This window comes from Chiroxiphia lanceolata, chromosome 4 (assembly GCF_009829145.1).
Source record: "Chiroxiphia lanceolata isolate bChiLan1 chromosome 4, bChiLan1.pri, whole genome shotgun sequence".
Classification (NCBI taxonomy): Eukaryota; Metazoa; Chordata; class Aves; order Passeriformes; family Pipridae; genus Chiroxiphia; species Chiroxiphia lanceolata.
The window spans coordinates 67,192,005-67,210,617 of record NC_045640.1 but is presented as its reverse complement, the minus strand read 5'-3'; the positions used below and the strand labels follow the sequence as shown (position 1 = coordinate 67,210,617).

The following is an 18,613-nucleotide window of genomic DNA, read 5'->3' as shown; positions in this document are numbered from 1 at the left end:
AACATGGGCATCTGGAATGTGAGCTATTTTATCCAAATGTGCTCTACAGAATACAAAGATTTGAAACACAAAATCTCTTCACTAAAGCCTTGAAAGAAAAGAATAAAAAAGTTCCCTTTAAACTAATTCATGAGGAAAAGATATATGAGAAAAATGCTATTTTCATATTTGTGTACTGAAGTTTATTCGGCTGGATAAGACAATCTCTATTTATAATGCTATTAATAGAATTTTCATAAAATATTATTTGCAATGCTTTAACAAACTTCTTTAAGTAACAGCTCATTTTAAAAAGAAAAAAAAAAAGACTTAATGGACTGCAAAAGATACTGAATTGACGCCTGCAATGACTGGAATACTTTTTTATCCACAGAACATGGGTGGCAGCAGAGTAATCCCCACTCTACATCCCCCAGCCCCAGCCCCAGCCGTGTGTCTCACCCTTTACCTGGATGCACCGCTACGAAGGGTGAGGGAGCTATGGCAGTTTGCTCTGCATTCCCGTTCACTTGTTGACCTCTTTCCAAAAAATATAGCTGCTGATATCTGAACTTGAGCTCCAAGTTAACTGGAACAGGCAGGTTATTTCATAGAGAATACCTTCTACCAGTGCTTAGGTCCTGGTCTCTGATCAGTTGGGCTGAGTTAGAGCTGGAATGCTGAATTTGTAGTCTGTTGGTTGTCACTAGAATTGTCCATTTATACCTCTGTTGAAGCTAATGGAACTTAGTGAAGAGCCATATTTCATCTACTACAGTTAACATATAGATTGTAAAGCGAACCATCAAAATGAAAAGATAGTTAAAATTAATAATGCACATTTAAAACCAACGTTGCCGTAATGCTTAGGAGGTAATTAACTCCTTTTTAAATTATTGGTCACTACAAATGAAGCCAGACTAGCTGAGCTGTTTCTGAGTGAAACACAGGAGGTTACAGCTTCCTGTGTTCCTTGTGTCAGTTGCTGTGTTGTGTGGGGAACACCTGCGTGGGTGGTGTGGTGGAGCACACAGTTTTTACAGGGGACACACAAGAAAAGGCAATGAGTTGAGTGCTCGCGTAGAAGCCCATTTGTGAAAACCTATATGAAGAAAAATATTGTTTGGATGTTGTGTGCACTTAAAGAATTTGGATCTGAAACAGCAAGATGACAGTTTACATATTGGCTTTTCCACCATTCTCCTGTTGCATTGCTTTTTTTTTTCATTTAAAAGAGAGGGGTTTAGGTCATCTTTCTCCCAGGTGAAGGGGGATCAGGAGTATTTCTGTGACAGCAGCAACCTGCCTGGCATTTGATATTCTTTGGAGATTTTATTATCTAGGGGTTCATCTGGATCTTCAGGCTGTTGGCACTTGGGGAGACTCCCAGTTGGTAACATACAATGCTGTGGGAGTTTATAGAACTCTAAAAAATAGTCCAGAAGGAAAGTGACAATAGTTATAAAATATATAGGATGTGTTTTCTTTCGCTGCTTATGTTGCCAGCTGTGGAGAGAAGCAGTGGACCCTTTCTCTGTCCTCAATAGATTAGCTACCACTGCTAAGCAGGAAAAAAATTTGATTTGCAGAGTTTGAAGGTGTTCCAAGCACAGGCAATCCCTTCTAGGCTTTGCCAAAAGAGGAAATGTACCTGCCTGTACTCACGGCTATAAAGTAGTAATCCGACATCAAGTTTGGATGCAATAGGATGATTCACAACAGGGTGAAGGGAAGATTTACTAAAGAGACTAGGACTTTACAGTATTTTCTGTTCATTTCTGATCCTTGAGCTAGGAATAATCACTGCATATTTTATTTTCTCTCCTACTTCTTATGTTAATGTTTTTCATTTCTTTTTCTGTTCATCTACCACCGATGTCTTTACATGTCTTCTCCTATCAGTCTACACAGAACTAGCTCACTGTGGATGGGAGGCTTACTAGTGTGTACTGAGCAACAAATGAATCTTAATATTTTTTGCTGGGTTTTATTTTATTTTATTCCATATAAATTTTATGCATTAAGTGCTCTTAGTGTAACACGCAAAATTCTTGTGCAGGTGTTTGGGGAAGAATCAGTAGTCAGCACAGCACAAATCCTGTAGCCTAAGAACTTTAATTGTAATACTTGTGATTCTTTAATCTTGTTCACATCGAACACTGTTAGGATATATGTACAAATAGTATAATTACATTAGCAGAATTATGAAACTGCTTCTTATTAAAGCCCTCTTTTTGACGAGTACATGTACTCACACAGACCTGAAGTTCCCTGTGTACTAGTTTGAGAGTTCAGAACACGAGATAAAATAGGGATGAAAGAGAGAGCTGTGATCTCAGAGGAGATATTAGGCACCAGAAATTATGGTGTTCTTTTTCCAGCTCTTACACTGACTCTGATACTTCCATTTCTATAGCACTTGCCATCTCTGGATCTCAAAGTGGATTATAAAGAATAGTGATTTAAACCTTCCTGCACCTCTAGGAGATAGGTAAGCAATATTATTCCCATTTTACAGATGGAGAAGCTGTGATACAGAGAGGCTTAGTGTTTCTTATTAAAAGTTTATTTATGACTACATATGCATGCACACACACAGAGCTAGAAACAGATGTCAGAATTTTCATTGTCCTCTGTTTTAAGCTAAGTCCATCCTCCTTTCCATTTAACCTCTCTGATTTATATTCCCCATCTGTAAAAAGACGGAAACTGGGATAGACATGGAGAGATTTGCTTGCACATAAATTTCTGTGCAAAACCAGAAAAAAACCCCAAACAACCATGAAGTACAAAGGTTGCCTTTGAAATCCAGTGCATTTTATGTGTTGGCAGAGGATATTTTAGGATTTGGGAAAAGGATTTTTGTAGGTAGGGAGAGTTGTAGGTGTTCTGCAACCTAATGCACAACATTTAATTATTGCTATAAAAGGGCCTGATTGTTTTGTAATATAGGCATATTAACTGAAAATTAAAAATTTTAAAATGCATCAATTTACATGGCAAAAGGCCAGACACAGCCAGTAACTCAGTCTCTCTATTATCTGCAAGGTGGTACCACATCAACCCCACCAAGGCACTGTGTCAGATGGGAGTGGGACAGTAGTGCAGCATGAAAGCAGCGATTGCCCCAACTGTATCTCTGTATATCTTTCTCCCATCGAAGTCCTGTGTCTGTAGTGCAGCACGAGTTCCTCAGTGGCAGACACCAATCTAGACGACTATGCTTAAATATTTACAAGAGAACTGAAATTACTACTGAACTTCGGGAAAAAAGTTTAAAAGATCCAATATGTTTTGCTATTTTTATTACTGTTAGTGGAATGGTTGTTTCTTGTAATATTTAAAAAGATATTTTAAAAGGTATCTAGAAACTTGATTAATCTGATCGCATACTGCATCAAAATATCATGAAGGTTCTGATCTCATTAATCTTTACTACAATGTTTAAAAAATAGCTAGTGGAAGCTTTTAACAATTCTTTCTAAGTCTGCTATTAATTTGCCACAGAATTGAAACATCCAAACCATTGTATATTAGATGTTTTAATTTTAATGCTAATAACACATCTGGCAATTGTCTGTGTGTTGAAAAGAGAGTTTATACAGAAATGATTTCAACATTTTCCTGTGTGCATCCTATGGTATAGGCAGGCTAGATTAGATGAACATACAACACCCATGGTCACATTCACCTGTAAGTAGCCTTGACTTCCCTGTGATGCAGTAGATAGATTTCATACCTTTACTAGTGAATAAATATATAGGGAATAACTGCAGCTAATATATATTTCTGTGTTAAATGGAATGGAGACTGGATGTGTTTATGTGTCAACATGCAGACATCAACCTGCATTTACAGATGACTTGATTCAAAGTTTCATTTGGGAGATAAGATTCCTTTTTGTTTTAGTTGTAAACTTCATGCACAGAAATATATGTAATTTCAGGTAGAGATTTAATTGATTTGGAGCTAAGGTAAAACCTGATTTTATCATTACAAGCTTTACTAAATAATGATTATGATGGTGCTGCTAATAATAATACTTCAGCAAGTGAATTAATTCCTTGTTTTTGTGTGTGACTGAGATCAGAATTTAACCCAGGGTCTTCCTGAATGCTAGTACAAATCATTTCTTACCTTTGCTCCCAATTACAATTAAAATAGCCAGTGTCTTGAGGTAATATATCTACCACAGCTGGTGGATTAGGATATGGCTTTGCTAATGCATTGACCTCCTTCATCCATGTAACATGAGTTAATTTCCAGCCTGACAGTAAATGCTGAAATTTGAATTGTAGCACTAATGCACCATATTTTCGTCTGTCAAACCAGACTAAAAGGTCATTTGGTGATGAGGATAATGGTTCACTTTGAAAGAGAAGGAAAACCAGCTTCTGAATCTTTGGGGGAAGTCTAACTCTTGCTTCAAATAATAAGCTGAACTAGGGAAAAATTAGGCTGTGAAATTCCAGTAATACTGAACCTGTAACTGACTATTTGCCTTGTCAGTCTACCAATTCCATACAGGCACATTGGAATACTTGCCATGACATGTTAGACAGAATAATAAAACAGCCTATGAAATTTGGTATTCTGGCTATCAAGCCTCAAAAAGACTTTTCTCTGAAAAGTGAATCTACATTAAACTGTTTGCTATAATGGGAATTTGAAGCGGCAGTTTGTGACAAGTTTTGATTGTTTCCGTACCCTCTAAGAACTGTTGGAGACTGATTTTTTAATTTTTTTTTCTCTCAGAAGTGTCTTTCTTTCTTTCCCGCAGCACGGAAAAGGATATGCTAGTCACTTCTACAGGACTTACCTGAAGCAGCATGATTTGCACAAAAGTCGACCAACAAAAAGCATCAACTTTCAACTTCATTATCTTGGCCATCCAGTTCTGTGTAACTGAAGGATTTGTGTGCTGTTGGAGACATCATGGCCAACAATAGGACCTAATTGCTCTCAGCAGGCCTGAGAAATGAGTTGAAATGTGTAGAACTGTAGAAACTTAAGAGGCAACTGATCTTGCCTCTCTGATCAGTGTGTGCCTGTTTACAGCACTATATATCTTTCTCTCTCCAAAATGTCACTGAGCCCTTTAGATGTTTATATTCACCACAAGAAGCCAATCGTACAGATAAAAGAGATGTGCATTATAAATGCAATATCACTGTTTTAAACTTGACTGTTTTATATTATTTTTGTGTGATCGAGTGTTCCCCAAACTATTCCAACTTTACAAGAGAGATTGTGATCATGTTCTTTTCACGTGTGGGTCATAAAAATGTTGTTAATCTGAAGACCCACAAAATTATCAAAGACATTCTGTAGTTTATACACCGTGTTGCAAAGTGTTTACTGTACTATTTCAAAGCTTCTAAATAAATATAAAATATATATATATATTATATTATATATAATTTTCCGAAAAACGTGGTACAACTTAGTTGATTTTTAAATGGATTCATGCAGTCTACACCATACACTAAAGTGAGAAGATAATTCAGGGTTCCTAAGCTATCCTTGCTAAAAACAAAAATAAAATAAACCTTTAATAGTACTTCCCCAATATTCGTATTTTGGTCAATCCTGTTTTTCTTGTTAAAAAAAAAAAAAGCTGTAAGCAACAACATTTTGTCTAAAAATTGTAATGAATTTTCAATGCCAAAGATGCAGCTGTCAATATTACCCGAATGAGCGCTATGTACTATCAGAGGTATAAATCACTCTCCATTATTTTGATTATGTTTCTATGGTTTTTAATTTAGAATCACAAAATCTTTTTCAAGGCTCTATAAATTCACCTGTATATGTTGTTAAAAAGAACACTGGGTGTCTGTACATTTTGCAATGTAAGATATAATGTAAGTGAAGTTAAGTATTTTAAGAATATCATCCCAAGCTCATAAATACTCATACATACATACATACATACATACACATACACAAACACCCACACATCTCTCTTTGACATAGTTTTGTGAAACTATACAAATATATTGCCTAAAAATATTTCTCTTGTGGCTAGGAATAGTTGTTGATAGAATTGAAATTACAAAGGCAAAGTATTTGCCAAACTATTGACTCTTTTATCACAAAGGAGATTTCCAATTAGGAACATGGCACATTCTCAGCTGACCCCTCTCCCACTGGAATAAAAATGGTGTTGGCCACCGTCTTTGTTGGGAAAAGGATTAAGCCCTTGCATATAATCTTTATGTTCTGTAATAATTCTGTGGTCTGAAACAGTATCTTAGAGCGTTTCTTTTCTATGAAATATTGAAAAAAAGTAAAATTTCAAAGGTAAAGTTTAAAATTACTTTCATGTCCATGGAGTTTAAGTACCATTTACTAAATGTAAAAATCTAGTAAAATGGTTTTTTCTTTTGGTTTTTTTTTTTGTATTGTGGTTTTTTCCCCCCACCGTATCTTCGTATGCCAAATATTGAAAACAAATGAGAGCACACTATGTTATCAACCAATGTTTAGCCAAATTGGAACCAATTCCTAGTGATGATTCAATATTAAGTAAGACAAGAGAAAATGTCCTATTGTTTGCAGTGGAATTTGGATCATACCATTATATAGGAATTCTGCTGTTCCCACCAATGCTGCCACAGGATGAACGTGTAGGCAGCCACTACCACGTTGTGATGGAGTTTGGGTTTCTTCCTTTTGTTTGTTGGTTTTGGTTTTTCTTGTGATTTATAATGACAGTTTCTGTTAGGTAGGAGAATATAAATCACCTGTATGGAAACTGCCCTGCTCTGGATCCAAACAAATTCCTTATCAAATTACAAGAGTTCTTTGTACAACCAGTGGACCAAACCCTGAAGGTTAATTTAATACTCCAAACAAAAAAAAATATGCTTGTTGAACACTTTTAATGTATACATCTAGCACATTTGTATAACTACAAATTGTTGTATGGGATCCTTTTAAAAATGTATATATTATACAAAACCCAAACAAACAAACAGCAACAATAGCTGTTGATTGAGCAAACACAACAGTGAATTGTTCCTCAAGCCGTAGGTAGCAGAACTTGTAGTCACCTACAGGCATTGTTAATTTTATGAAGAAAAGCAATGAAATTTGTGACAAGTATTTCATTTAAGGAGTTTTTATATTCTTGTCTCTGCTTTTAAAGTAAGAAAGTCCTTGCCCTTCTTAAAACTGTTTTTTGTTTCTAAGTAACTTTTTAATATGGATATTTGCTGTAAATTATGGTCTTTGGGAGAAAAAGGAAATGGTTTTTGTTTCTGTTTCATTAACAGTCAAAGTGTTTTTATTTAATGAAACTACCTTCACATTTTGTATGCCGTTTTTTCTGGAAAATCAACTGTATCATACTCTGTCATTAATTTCCAAAAGTGAACTCTTACCATCAACAGTGTGATGTACACACACATTTATTTATCTTTTTTATTTTTATTTCATGTTAAATACCATAGGCACTGGTCCGTGTATACACAGAAATCCTTCTGAGTTCTCTGAGAGAGTCCCAGGGGGAATCATGCTAGGATGCAGAACTGTCAAGGAAAAGGAAGATTTTAGGTGCTACAGCCTGAGCTCTCGAAATAAAGATGTAGCTTTTGCTGATTTCCCTAGCTCACTGTGAATTTTGGTACAGCGACATTTAATGATACAAGCCTTAGGACACATTAAAAACCAAATTGGGCAGTACAGAGGCTCAATTTCTCCCATTTCTTTGTTTTAGTGGGGAAGAGACCTGTTGCATCCAGCCACCTCTCACTGAAATTGTCTTGCTCAGCATCTCCCATGTATTCCATCACGCTACTAGTGCCTATCTGCAGAGATAGGTATGTAAATGCCTTTAAACATCAGCTTTTGTATTTTCCTCTTCCTTTAAGCGTTTGTGATGCAAATGTTGAAGGATTCTGATTTGTATATTGGACACAACAGTGAACTGAAGTAATCAGGAAACATTTAGATTGGATATTAAGGGGAAATATCAATACCCATAAAACTGGGATAAGAAAAGTTTCCAAAAACAGTTCAAAAATACCTATCAGGGATGATATAAGGGTATTTAAACTTGCCTCAGAGAAAAAGCATGGACTAGGCTCTCAGTCTTGTTCTGTAATGGTCCTAGTAGGACATGCTAAGGCTTGGAGGATGTGATCTGTGCACAACTGTAGGGGTAAGAATGTTCTATCCTTCAATTAGCTATTAGAAGCAATATTTAATGTTTAAATGTACAATTTATGAGCATAATAGAATAAGCTGTCTGTGTGAAGAACTGTCTTTCTTTACTGAAGTAAATTAGAGTTCAAGCACAGAAGACAGGGTCTTATAAAGGATAACGAAATAGAATCAGGTCTGTAAATCTTTTTTTGAATTCCTGATTTAGATATGTAGCAATGGATTTCTAAGCAGCTTGCCTATTCAAATTCTTCAAAACCAGACTTTTGTTTCTTCTGGATGGATTCTTCCAAAACTTAGAAATATTAAAACATTTCACTACCTGAAATAAAATTCCAATCATTTAATACAAGTTTTTACTAATCTGCTTATTGAGGGAAAGAAAAGAAGTATTTCCATGAACAGATTCTCAAATTATTTGAACAAGGTGTAGTAATGTTTTGTTGGTATTGTTGCAAAATTAAGTGAAATGAAAATACAGAGATAAATACAATTTGTAAGGATTCCCACATTATAGCCACTATATAGTTGTGAGGGGAGATATGTGTGTGCATATAATTATAATTCAAATTCTGGTAAGTTGCCACAGGATTTTTTTCTTACATAAATATGCTCCTTTCAGTAAATGCAAATAGAAGGGCAGAAACACATGTTTGGTACTATAAAACTAGACTTGTTCCTCAGTAATAATGGATTTTTGCATTCAAGAATTACATTTGACCCCTTCTTCATGCATTAGACCCATAACCAAGCACACAACTCAGTTTTTGACTTCCAAAATGTTACCTGCTCATAGAAGGGTTTTTTTTGTTATTTTTTAAAGTAATATCATTCCTCAGGGTAAAGGGTGGATAGATAGTCTTCCTAGGCTGATAAATTGCCATTGCAATTTTGCAAGGCTGTTAAATATTTGTATGTCTTACATGGAGAAAGTTGATCTTATCCTGCCATTGTTCCATGTTCAAGTCTTGAGTTTTATGGCATTTGGACTTGTGAATTAAAATCTCTACGTAGGTATAGGGGCCAAAATAAGCATCTTTTATATACATTTAGTTATTGCAATTTGATTGCAAAACATTAGCATCAGATGTCTATAAAAAATAGAAAGTTGTTTATTCTATTTGCAGTAATGTAAAAGGCAGCCAGTAGGATTTTATTATAATACTGTGCCATGAGAAATTCTTAAACTGTGAGTTAAATCCTTTGCACTGATCCCTACAATCAGAGATCAAATTCTTCTTAAAGAGCTCCTTTATTTCATTTTGTCTTTAAGAAATGTATACATATATATAAACAAATACACACAGCCATTGTTGAGCATCTGTGCTTTTGTAGATAACCTCATATGTAAGAAATGAGCAAGAACTAACTTGGACAGCTTTCTTGAATTGTTTTTGAATTTGAATTTGTTAATAAAGTTCATGATATTAACAGACATCAAGACAAATGAAATCTCTGTGGGTGTAGTTCTCCAGAAGGCAGATGCTTCACTTAAGAAGCATCCTGTCGAAAAACTGTATAAATATGAGTGCTGAAAATCTTGCTGAGTCAAGATGAAACACACTGTACTAAAGCTCTCTAGTTCTCTGTGTCAGCACTGATTAAAGTGTCCTCTGGATGTTAACCACTTTAGGCAAGCAGAAGATACCAAAAATGGCAAACAGGATTCAGATAACATTTACCATTCCTACTGAAGAGCGACTAAGACAATAAGTTAATATATACTATGATATTGATGTGTATTATACAATATGGAAAAACCATTGAAGCCAAACAATTAAGAAAACCATATCCTTTCAAACACATGCACTTTAAAGTTTATTTGATGCTCAACTTAGAAGCATATTTTGAAGAACCATCTCTGAGTTGTACTAACAGCGAAGAGCAATGTATTGTATAACAAAGCCTTATGGCAACATGATAAAGGGAACGTAACCAAACCAACCTTAAGTTTTAGAAATCTTGGATCCAAACGTTCAGGTTGCAAAACTGAGCTGGATTTTATATGCATCAGAGCCTAATTCTATTAAAGGCAATGGCCCAAGCTGCAGTGATCTGAAGGAGAGCCAAAGGAAGCTTTCGTTTCTTTATGCATTTTTAAGCAAGTGCAGCCTACGATAAAATTATTTGACATCAGAAAAAGGGAAACTTTACTAGGTCTGTTTTAAAAAGCTACTCAATCAAGTTTGGAAGTTTGGACATGTCTGTGTGTCAGTTTAAAACAGACATTTCTGAAAATTTTATCTCAAAGCAAAATAACACAAGTAAAATGATGTCACTGTTCAGGTTTTCTTATTAAGCAAAAACAGAAATGCAGTCCTGAAAAGATAGATTCATGTCTTTACTATGCAGAAGTTCAGAAAAGTAAAAATTCATTGGAGCAGAGTCTTCTTACAGTGCCATAGCTACTGGTTGAAAATGTGAGCAAAACAAGCAAAGAAAATACCAACCTCAACAATGAATGTTTGGAAAGTTTTGCTCTGGAAGGTAACAAACAGGTCCTAAGCACATTAGCTCCTTTCAGACCTAGACTGAAAGATGTTTCCTGTCATCTTTTCTTGTCTAGACTTTTACTTGGAGTTTAAAAGCAGTCCTCTGAAGGGTTTGCATGTTTACCTCAGTGGAGGGAGAGTATTCTCATTTGTTGAGAATAACATGGAAAAAAGACCAACATGAAACCTGATGTCAGAATTACCTAGTAATTCCATCCCCATTACCCTAGTAATTCCATCACTACAGCTTTTCTGGACAGGTAGAATAATTTAGGACTGAACTTTATGGGTTGCTGATGGAAAAGCAGTCGTGTGGCACTGTTCCTATGCGAAGAAGAAAAAGAGAGGAAGAGAGAAGAGAGTTCCCTGCTTTTCTTAGTCTCATAGATGACATTAATTGGTGCTTAAACAGTGCTTTGTTCAGGAACATAGATATCACAAAAGAGAAAGATTTCACTGTGAGAGCAATATATTTGTTGTTGCTTACACTGTCTGCAAAAAAAAAAAAAGATGAATGCAAACAAACATTCTCCTGCTCAACCCCCTGAAGATGCGGCTAAATGATGTCCTTGGAGCTCACAGCCATTCAGTTTTTGAGAGAGGGTTGGTTTGATTTATATTCTGGCTGTCAACAAAGAAAGAGAAGAGAGACAGAGTGCTGGAAGTAAAAGATAGGTAATTAATATAATCTAGGGAGGAAATGCAATATACCTTGTAATAGTATCATTAAACCTCACTGAGCTGCTGGAAACGATCTGTTAAAAATTAAACAAACAAGCAAACAAAAACCCAAAACAAAAAATAAATCTGCTCCTTGGCACTCCAAGTGCTTGTTTATATTACATCAATCACAGCTAAATTGAAAAATAATGGCAATTGAGGTATCATATTCTTTTTTAGATCTATTCACAGGGGGTGGGAAGGGGGGGAAGCCCTGGCATCCAGCATCTCCCTGGACACAGGGATGGATGGTGTGAGGCTGAACTGGGCTGTTGGCCTCGGGGTAGGGGTCTGGATCAGGATCAGTGAAGGGAACCAGGGTCAGGCCTGGCCATGGCCATCTCGCAGCTCCATGCCAGGGAGCCTCCAACCATGGCCCCAGCAGGACAGGGCCACCCTTGGCTGCACTGGTCCTGAGCCAGTCCTGAGCCCCCAGAATCAAACATCCTGGAACATTCCTTGTCCTTCACAATTTACAAAGTTCCTTCCCAGATATATTATTGTATTCTGCTCCAAATACTACTTTTTAATGGTGATACTTCATTATGCTTTTCACCATTTATGTCAGCTATTTTTGAGGGGTTCCTGGCATTATGAATAGTTTAGGAACAGACTCACCAATTGTACCTTTATAATTAAAGGTGGAGTTCAATTAGCCCTTATCATATAGAAACCAATATGAAGGCTCCTGGGTTTAGTTTTGCTACTTTAATTCCAGTTGTCCCTTCCCGTGTTCCAGGAATTATTTTAATTTTATTATTAATGAAATAAAATTGTGTGCTGTTTAGTAAATCTAATCCAAAAAGTACCACTTATTAGGGAAAAAAAATCCAGGCAAAATCAGGTAGTTTACCTTTTTTTCTTTTTTATATAAATAATTTCCAGACCTCCCACTGCTCAGGAATAAGGACATGAAATACAGTAACAGAAAATACTTGAAGTCTGCATGATGTTTTACTGGACTGAGGAGATTGCTTTCCTGTTTCCATTCTATCTGGTATAAACTGAAACCACCATTTGCATGAAAACTCTTTAGGTGTTTAATTCACAGAGTGAAATCTACCACTTTACTGAACACATTGCTAATATTCCTAGATCTATAGTTTCAAGGGGGAAAAAAAAATCTTATGTTCTAATGCAAAATACAACCTTGAGCGCTGGAAAATCTATGGAAATTGAAAAAACATTTATTTTAAAGATAGATTTCTATTGACTGCTGTTCTGTGCACTTTTATATCCTTTATTAGTAGGCAAAATACGCTTCAGTGTTATGACAGATGCCTGTATCACTATCTTTATTTTCCTGAAGCATAACTGAGAAATTTCATAATGCAGTTTATTGCAGAGGTGGGAACAGAACACAGTTCCTAAATCAAAATAATAAGAGAAAAAGCACCACAATAGTGATTATAAAATAAAATAATGTAAAATCACATGGGTGCTACACTGCTGAGCTCTCCCCACATGCAGGTTAATGAGCTAACTAGTAGTCTAGAGAGCAATATGCAATTTGGTGCCCTTGGTCTCTCTGTCAAAAGAATACATAATTATTCTTTGCAAAATGGGACATCTTCAAAGAGAAAAATGAAGAGCTCTTCATCTTTCCACTCAGAGCCTAAATCCTTTTGGATTTGATGATTAGAGAGGGTCGGGAAAAGGAAATTGGGTTTAGATCTCATCATATTAAAGAAGCATTTGTCCTCAGTGGCCAACATTATTAGCAAATACAATGATCAGTATGGCACAAAAAAAAAAGGGCCTCTATCAGCATTGCACTGTTTGGCAGTTTTCTGTTTAATACATGTTTTCTGCAAACACCTAAAAATACCATCTTGTTTTGTTAAGATGTTTGTTAAGATGTCAAAGACTAGATACCTAAGGTTTCCTGAGCAGATGATATGACTTTTAGAATATTTTTTCAGGATGTGAGAAATCTGTATTCAGTTCTTTCCATCTCAGATGATTTCTGCATCCACATCCACCTTAGAAGAGTTTCTTGCAGTTGCAAGTTGGAGGATTATCTCCTTTTCTGCTCTTCCAGTCTACAAAAGCGTTGAAACCTCTCAGTGCAGGAGCTGGGCCCACATGACACCTTACATGTCTTATCGCTGATTAAATACAGACTCATTTTCTAGCTCTCTAGTGAATGTTTAATATTGCATAAAAAGTTTTCCTCAGGAGGTATTTGTACAAGACAGAGAGAGTGGCACTAGGCATGGAACAAAATCATTAGAGAGTTCTCCCTCTTGCCAAAGGGAGTGATCAGGAGAGCAAAAACCCCTGACATGTTGGTCACATAGATGACTGTCTTATCAGAAAATATTTGGATATAATGGTGGTAAGGGCAGTTTGAAAATCATACACTAACAGAATGCAGCTGGGAAGGACTTACCTGATATTTACCCAAAAGGTGTTGAAAAGTTCAGAGATTCTGGACAATTGGATAAATTTCTGGAAGGTAAGTCTTCCCTGAGTCATCCTATTGATGACAAAATTACCATACCAGTTGAGTCAGGAAACAATACTTCCTCACCATTTCCCTGGAGCAAGTACTTGCACACTAGAATTATACACTGCAAAGACAAAGGGAAGACACAAAATAAGAATGTGGCATATGGAACTGCTGGTAGAAAAAGAGGATTTGTCCACCCTACAGATTCCCATGGCCTCAAACATCCTGGGGCTGCATCTCTCTTGGTTCCCCTCACCAGGCCTGATGGTGATCTCTACCCATGGGCCAAAGTTTCAACCCTCTTTTGTCCTGGCCCTGGCCCCAGGGAGGTGCTCAATGCCCGGGGCTGGGGCTGTCTCCATCTACTCTCTGCTGGGGACAGTGGGATGGGCCCTGTCCTGATGCCCATGGGAAGCCCCCATCCCCTGACACCAGTCAGGAAGGTCATTGTTCCCAATTCTCCTGCCTTGCTGCAGAATCAACACTTTGAATACCATTACCGATACATGTTTGCCTAACAGACTGTACTAATGCAGGCACAACATGCCTTCATTGTAAAAGAGAGATTCCAAAGGGGATGGAAAAAGAATATTTCATTTTGAGATGCAGTTTTGTTTTGATAATTTAATTTGCTTGATGTTATGTTATTGTGAAATATTAGAGTATTTAGATTGCAAAATAATACCTGTTTCAAATAAATCAAACAAGAACATTTCTTGTGCGTATGTTGTCACTAATGTTACTCAAGGTCCTTGTTTTATCTCCTTGGTCTTGGCTTGCTCTTACAAAGAAAAACCTTGCACCTATAACAGTTCTGTCTCTCCCTCTTTCTCCTATTTAATCTTCCTCCAAGACACTTAAATTGGCCTGACAGTACCTTTAACAAGTAAGATAATGAGAGATGTACGAAAAGAAATTAATTTGACGAATTTTGAGCATTCGTTGATGTGCGGGTAAAATCCTACTTCCATTCCAGTTTAGTCTAAATAAACCAAGGAGCTTAAAGGTATGTAGTTAAGCTACTACAGGTGAACATCTTGCCCTGCCAGGGCCATTGTAAAGAGGGTAAACTGACCCATTAATCAAAATACCAAACATCTATCTAGAACTACAATTTTATAGTCGAGTGAATATACATAAATAGTCAATGAATGCAAACTGAATTAAAAAGTGATGTATGGGTTTGTCCCTCTCAAAGTCATAGCACAGAGCTCACAATTTAGAGAAGAAATGAGCTAATATAAAAGTGTATCTGAATTAATCACTCTGATTGTACCAGAAGTTTGTCAATTTGTCAGCAGCGATTGAGACTACACTGCTTCCAGTCTATACTGCTAGAAGTGAAGATCTCTCTCTGCTCCCAGATGTCTGATTTGTTTTCCCTTAGGGCTTTCAAAGAATAAAGAACACAGACTGTTCTGTCTTGCTGCTTGTGAGAATACCTCTCTGGACTGATCTTGTATTTTAACACCCTGTTGTATTCCCCCTGCATTTATTCAACATACAGAGGCTAAATTGGGAGAAAATGGCTTTCTTAAAAGATCTAAACCTCGGTAGGCTTTGAACCTTTAAATAATATGGAAGATCACAAGAAGCTCATTCAAGTTAGAAGAATCTGCTTATCACTGTGAATTATATCAGTACCATCTTTCTCTTTATTGCCCTCAGAGTGGGCAGAATCAAAGACAAAATGGCATAAAAAACCCCACCCTGTAGCCTGCTGATTTCTGGCTGCCATTTGTATCACCATTGAAATCACCAGCAGCTGCCATGATCAGAAAGAGTGGTAGTCTGTGTTGGAGGGGATAAACATACATAGACAAAAATGAGAGCCTGGTTCCTTAAGGGAAGAAGGCAAAACAAAATAGAAATGGAATGGTATAGACAGTACAGGTGGTGAATGAATAACTAACAATATTGTACAAGGAATATGGGGCAAGTGCTTTATACGGATCCTGTACATATCTCAGTCCTTCTGTCTGCATTTGCAGTGTGTATTGCTTCTCAAAAAATGAATAGAAAGTGCTTTTAAATGTCAGGCATTTTTATTAGGTTTGGTTTTGTGTGTTTATGTCATACAATAGCTACTACAATGAACAATGAGCAGAAGTTTGGAGTTTCAGAAGGTTGCGGCTAACTCTCCTATTTGGGGGATAACACCATCTGCTTCTTAGCACAGTGAGCTCACTTCCCTGAGACTTCAGCATGGAGCCACTGTTTGGTCACCTTTCTTTGGATGAACTAGGGAGCAGACCATTCCTATGGAACTGTCCCTTGGTCCATACTCAGACTAAAGAATGGCTCCTTCACAACTAGGAAACCGAAAAGAAATTAGTTGTAGAATGTAATTTTTATCTAAAAATACTTCCTGGCTGTCATTGTTTAGGAATGGTATTCTCCAATTTAGTATTCCCACTGAAACCACTCCAAACCATGTGCCCCTATCTTGCTCTCCTCTCCCCCTCCCCTTCCCCCTGTGGTAGGCTGGAGAGGAGAATTGGAGGCACAAAAGGTAAAGGTTACAGGTTGAGATAAGAACAACTTATTGGAAACACCAATGAGGTAAGAGAATGAACAGCAACAGCAACAATACTAATGACAAAACTGTAGAAGAGAGGTGAGCAATTCACCTGCAAATGCTCACCACTGTACCACCTGAGCCTGACAATACCCGACTGTGCTGCGCTACCCTGACCTGGAAGGGAGCCCTTCCCTCATGAAAATGACACTAAGTGGTACAGAATAACCTCCAGGTCCTGACCATGCCCCCTTCTGGCTATCGCAAAATTAGCCCTGACCTGGCCAGAACCAGGATGATATCTCCAGAGAATGATTTTAAAAATTTATGAGCAACCGGGGGTCAAAGGGTGTCAGGGTTACTCAGTGTTTTTTTCAAAGCAAGTTACTACATTATATAAGAGCCCAACTTCTTTTCTCCCACAATTATGGATGCAGCTTTTCCATCATCTTTCCTTCAACATTAAGCTTTCTTTGTTCAACAAACACAAGACACATTTACAGATGTCTGCTGGGAAGGTACAGTGAATTTTTCTTCCTCCCTTAGCTGCATATTTATGCAATCCATGCTGAGCACTGTTTTGCAGGTAGGAACTTATGCATGAAACAGCGTTGAATTCCTCTTGTTTGTAGATTGGGTACCTTTCAACTGATGGAGTCTCATCTGATACATCTGTTAGCACTTCACTGGGAAGTGTCTTTCCTTGATGGCCTGTCACTCTGCAAGAAGGATCCTTCCCTTTTGTTCCTAATCTTTGCACAGTATTGCTTTCTCTTTGTTAGATGGATCACTTCTCCAGAATTCACAATCTTTAATAAACACATCATTGACAAAATGCTTTCATCTATTCTTTAGAGTTTTTAACATCTCTAGAAATTATTTTGCTCCTTCTACATGTTTTGCATAAAGCTGTCAGCAAATCTGTTTATCTAGCTCTCAGAGAACTAAAGTTTTTACTTTCTAAAAAAACCCCCACCTTTGTTCTTCTCCCAGCTCAGTAACTATTCATCAGATGGCTTGCACTCTTTGGTGGTGGTTTTTTAACCATTCACCGTGACAACTGAATTGATCGTGCACAAGCCCAGGGCTCAGATATCTCACTGGTATCAGTGCAGAGGAAAAATCTAAGATACAGATTTTTATTATATGCAAAATACTTGCAGCAGAGTCTTGGATTTTTACATTTCAGTGTGAGTTACAAAGTATTGCCATCCAATGTCCCCATAAAAATACACTTGGCATTCTGTAGTATATATAAAAAAGTTACACGTATCATAAAAATTCTGCTTCATATTGTATGTGATTTCCTGATTAATGGAATTAATTCAATGAATCAGTACAAAAATAAAATATTATTTCTTTCTCATGGTTGGGTGCAGACATCAGATAATAAAAATCTGATTTATCAGTATTAGTAAAAAATTAGCACAGAGGGCACCCACTTGTAACAGTTTAATTATTAAAGTCAATAGCAGGATTTAGACAACCAGAGGACCCCAGGGGAAAATACCCAACAATGACAAGTGGGAGCCTAATCTGTGCGGTACTGAAGTTCAGTGTTACTTTATAAAAGGTGGGTTGAAAAGATGGCTTGGTGGCAGATGGTAAGCAGGGATGAAAAAAATTTAAGATTAGAGCTTTTCTCCACAGAAATATTAAGTCTGGGATTTCAGTACTTGTGTAAGAACAGAGATCGGTCCAGGGACTCACAGACTTCAGAGCTAATGAAGACAAAATGTTCAAGTTCAGGTGTGTCCGACCTTTTGGAACTTCACAGGTTTGAATTGTGGTTGCATGTCATAGCCTAGACTGATCCCATCCAAGTTTAGACATCGACATTAGGTGACCTCATTAAGATATGGTAAGTTGATAAATAATACAGGGAAAGAGAGAATTGTATCAGGGAAAGTTGAAATTGAGGCAGCACTGAAATGACTTCTGGTGCTCCTTACCTGGTCAAGAGGCAGCTCAAGATAATGTAGACTCCAAATGTTGATACTTCATTTAGGGACCAAAACTTCAATACAATAAACTCAATCTTGGGAGCCCCATCTTCTGAAGTCCCAAGGTAGAGAGTTCTCTGAAGAGTTCAGAGGCTGTACATTGGTGAGAGAAAGCTGCACTTTTTAAATCTTGGCTAAACTGAGTAGTGTTTTCATACACATAGATCAGATCATAGAATCATAGAATATCCTGAGTTGGAAGGGACCTAAAAGGATCATCAAAGTCCAAATCCTGGCCTTCCACAGGACAACTCCAGGAATCACACCATGTGCCTGAGAGCAT

General features: G+C 37.0%; 1 protein-coding gene across 3 annotated transcripts in view; it reads left to right on the top strand.

Annotated features, from left to right (window-relative positions):
* The window catches only part of PCDH10 (protocadherin 10), a 37,381-nt gene extending 27,795 nt beyond the window's left edge, over nucleotides 1-9,586 (top strand). Inside the window, exons 5-7 of one of the 3 annotated variants that reach the window (XM_032684937.1) lie at nucleotides 374-469; nucleotides 2,396-2,470; nucleotides 4,760-6,367. In XM_032684937.1, coding sequence (XP_032540828.1) covers nucleotides 374-469; nucleotides 2,396-2,430 — 131 coding nt within the window. In that variant the 3' untranslated portion in view covers nucleotides 2,431-2,470; nucleotides 4,760-6,367. Of the gene's footprint in view, nucleotides 1-373; nucleotides 470-2,395; nucleotides 2,471-4,759 lie in introns of all 3 variants that reach the window. The other 2 variants (XM_032684938.1, XM_032684939.1) reach the window with 2 other exon arrangements.
* The last annotated feature ends 9,027 nt before the right edge of the window (nucleotides 9,587-18,613 follow it).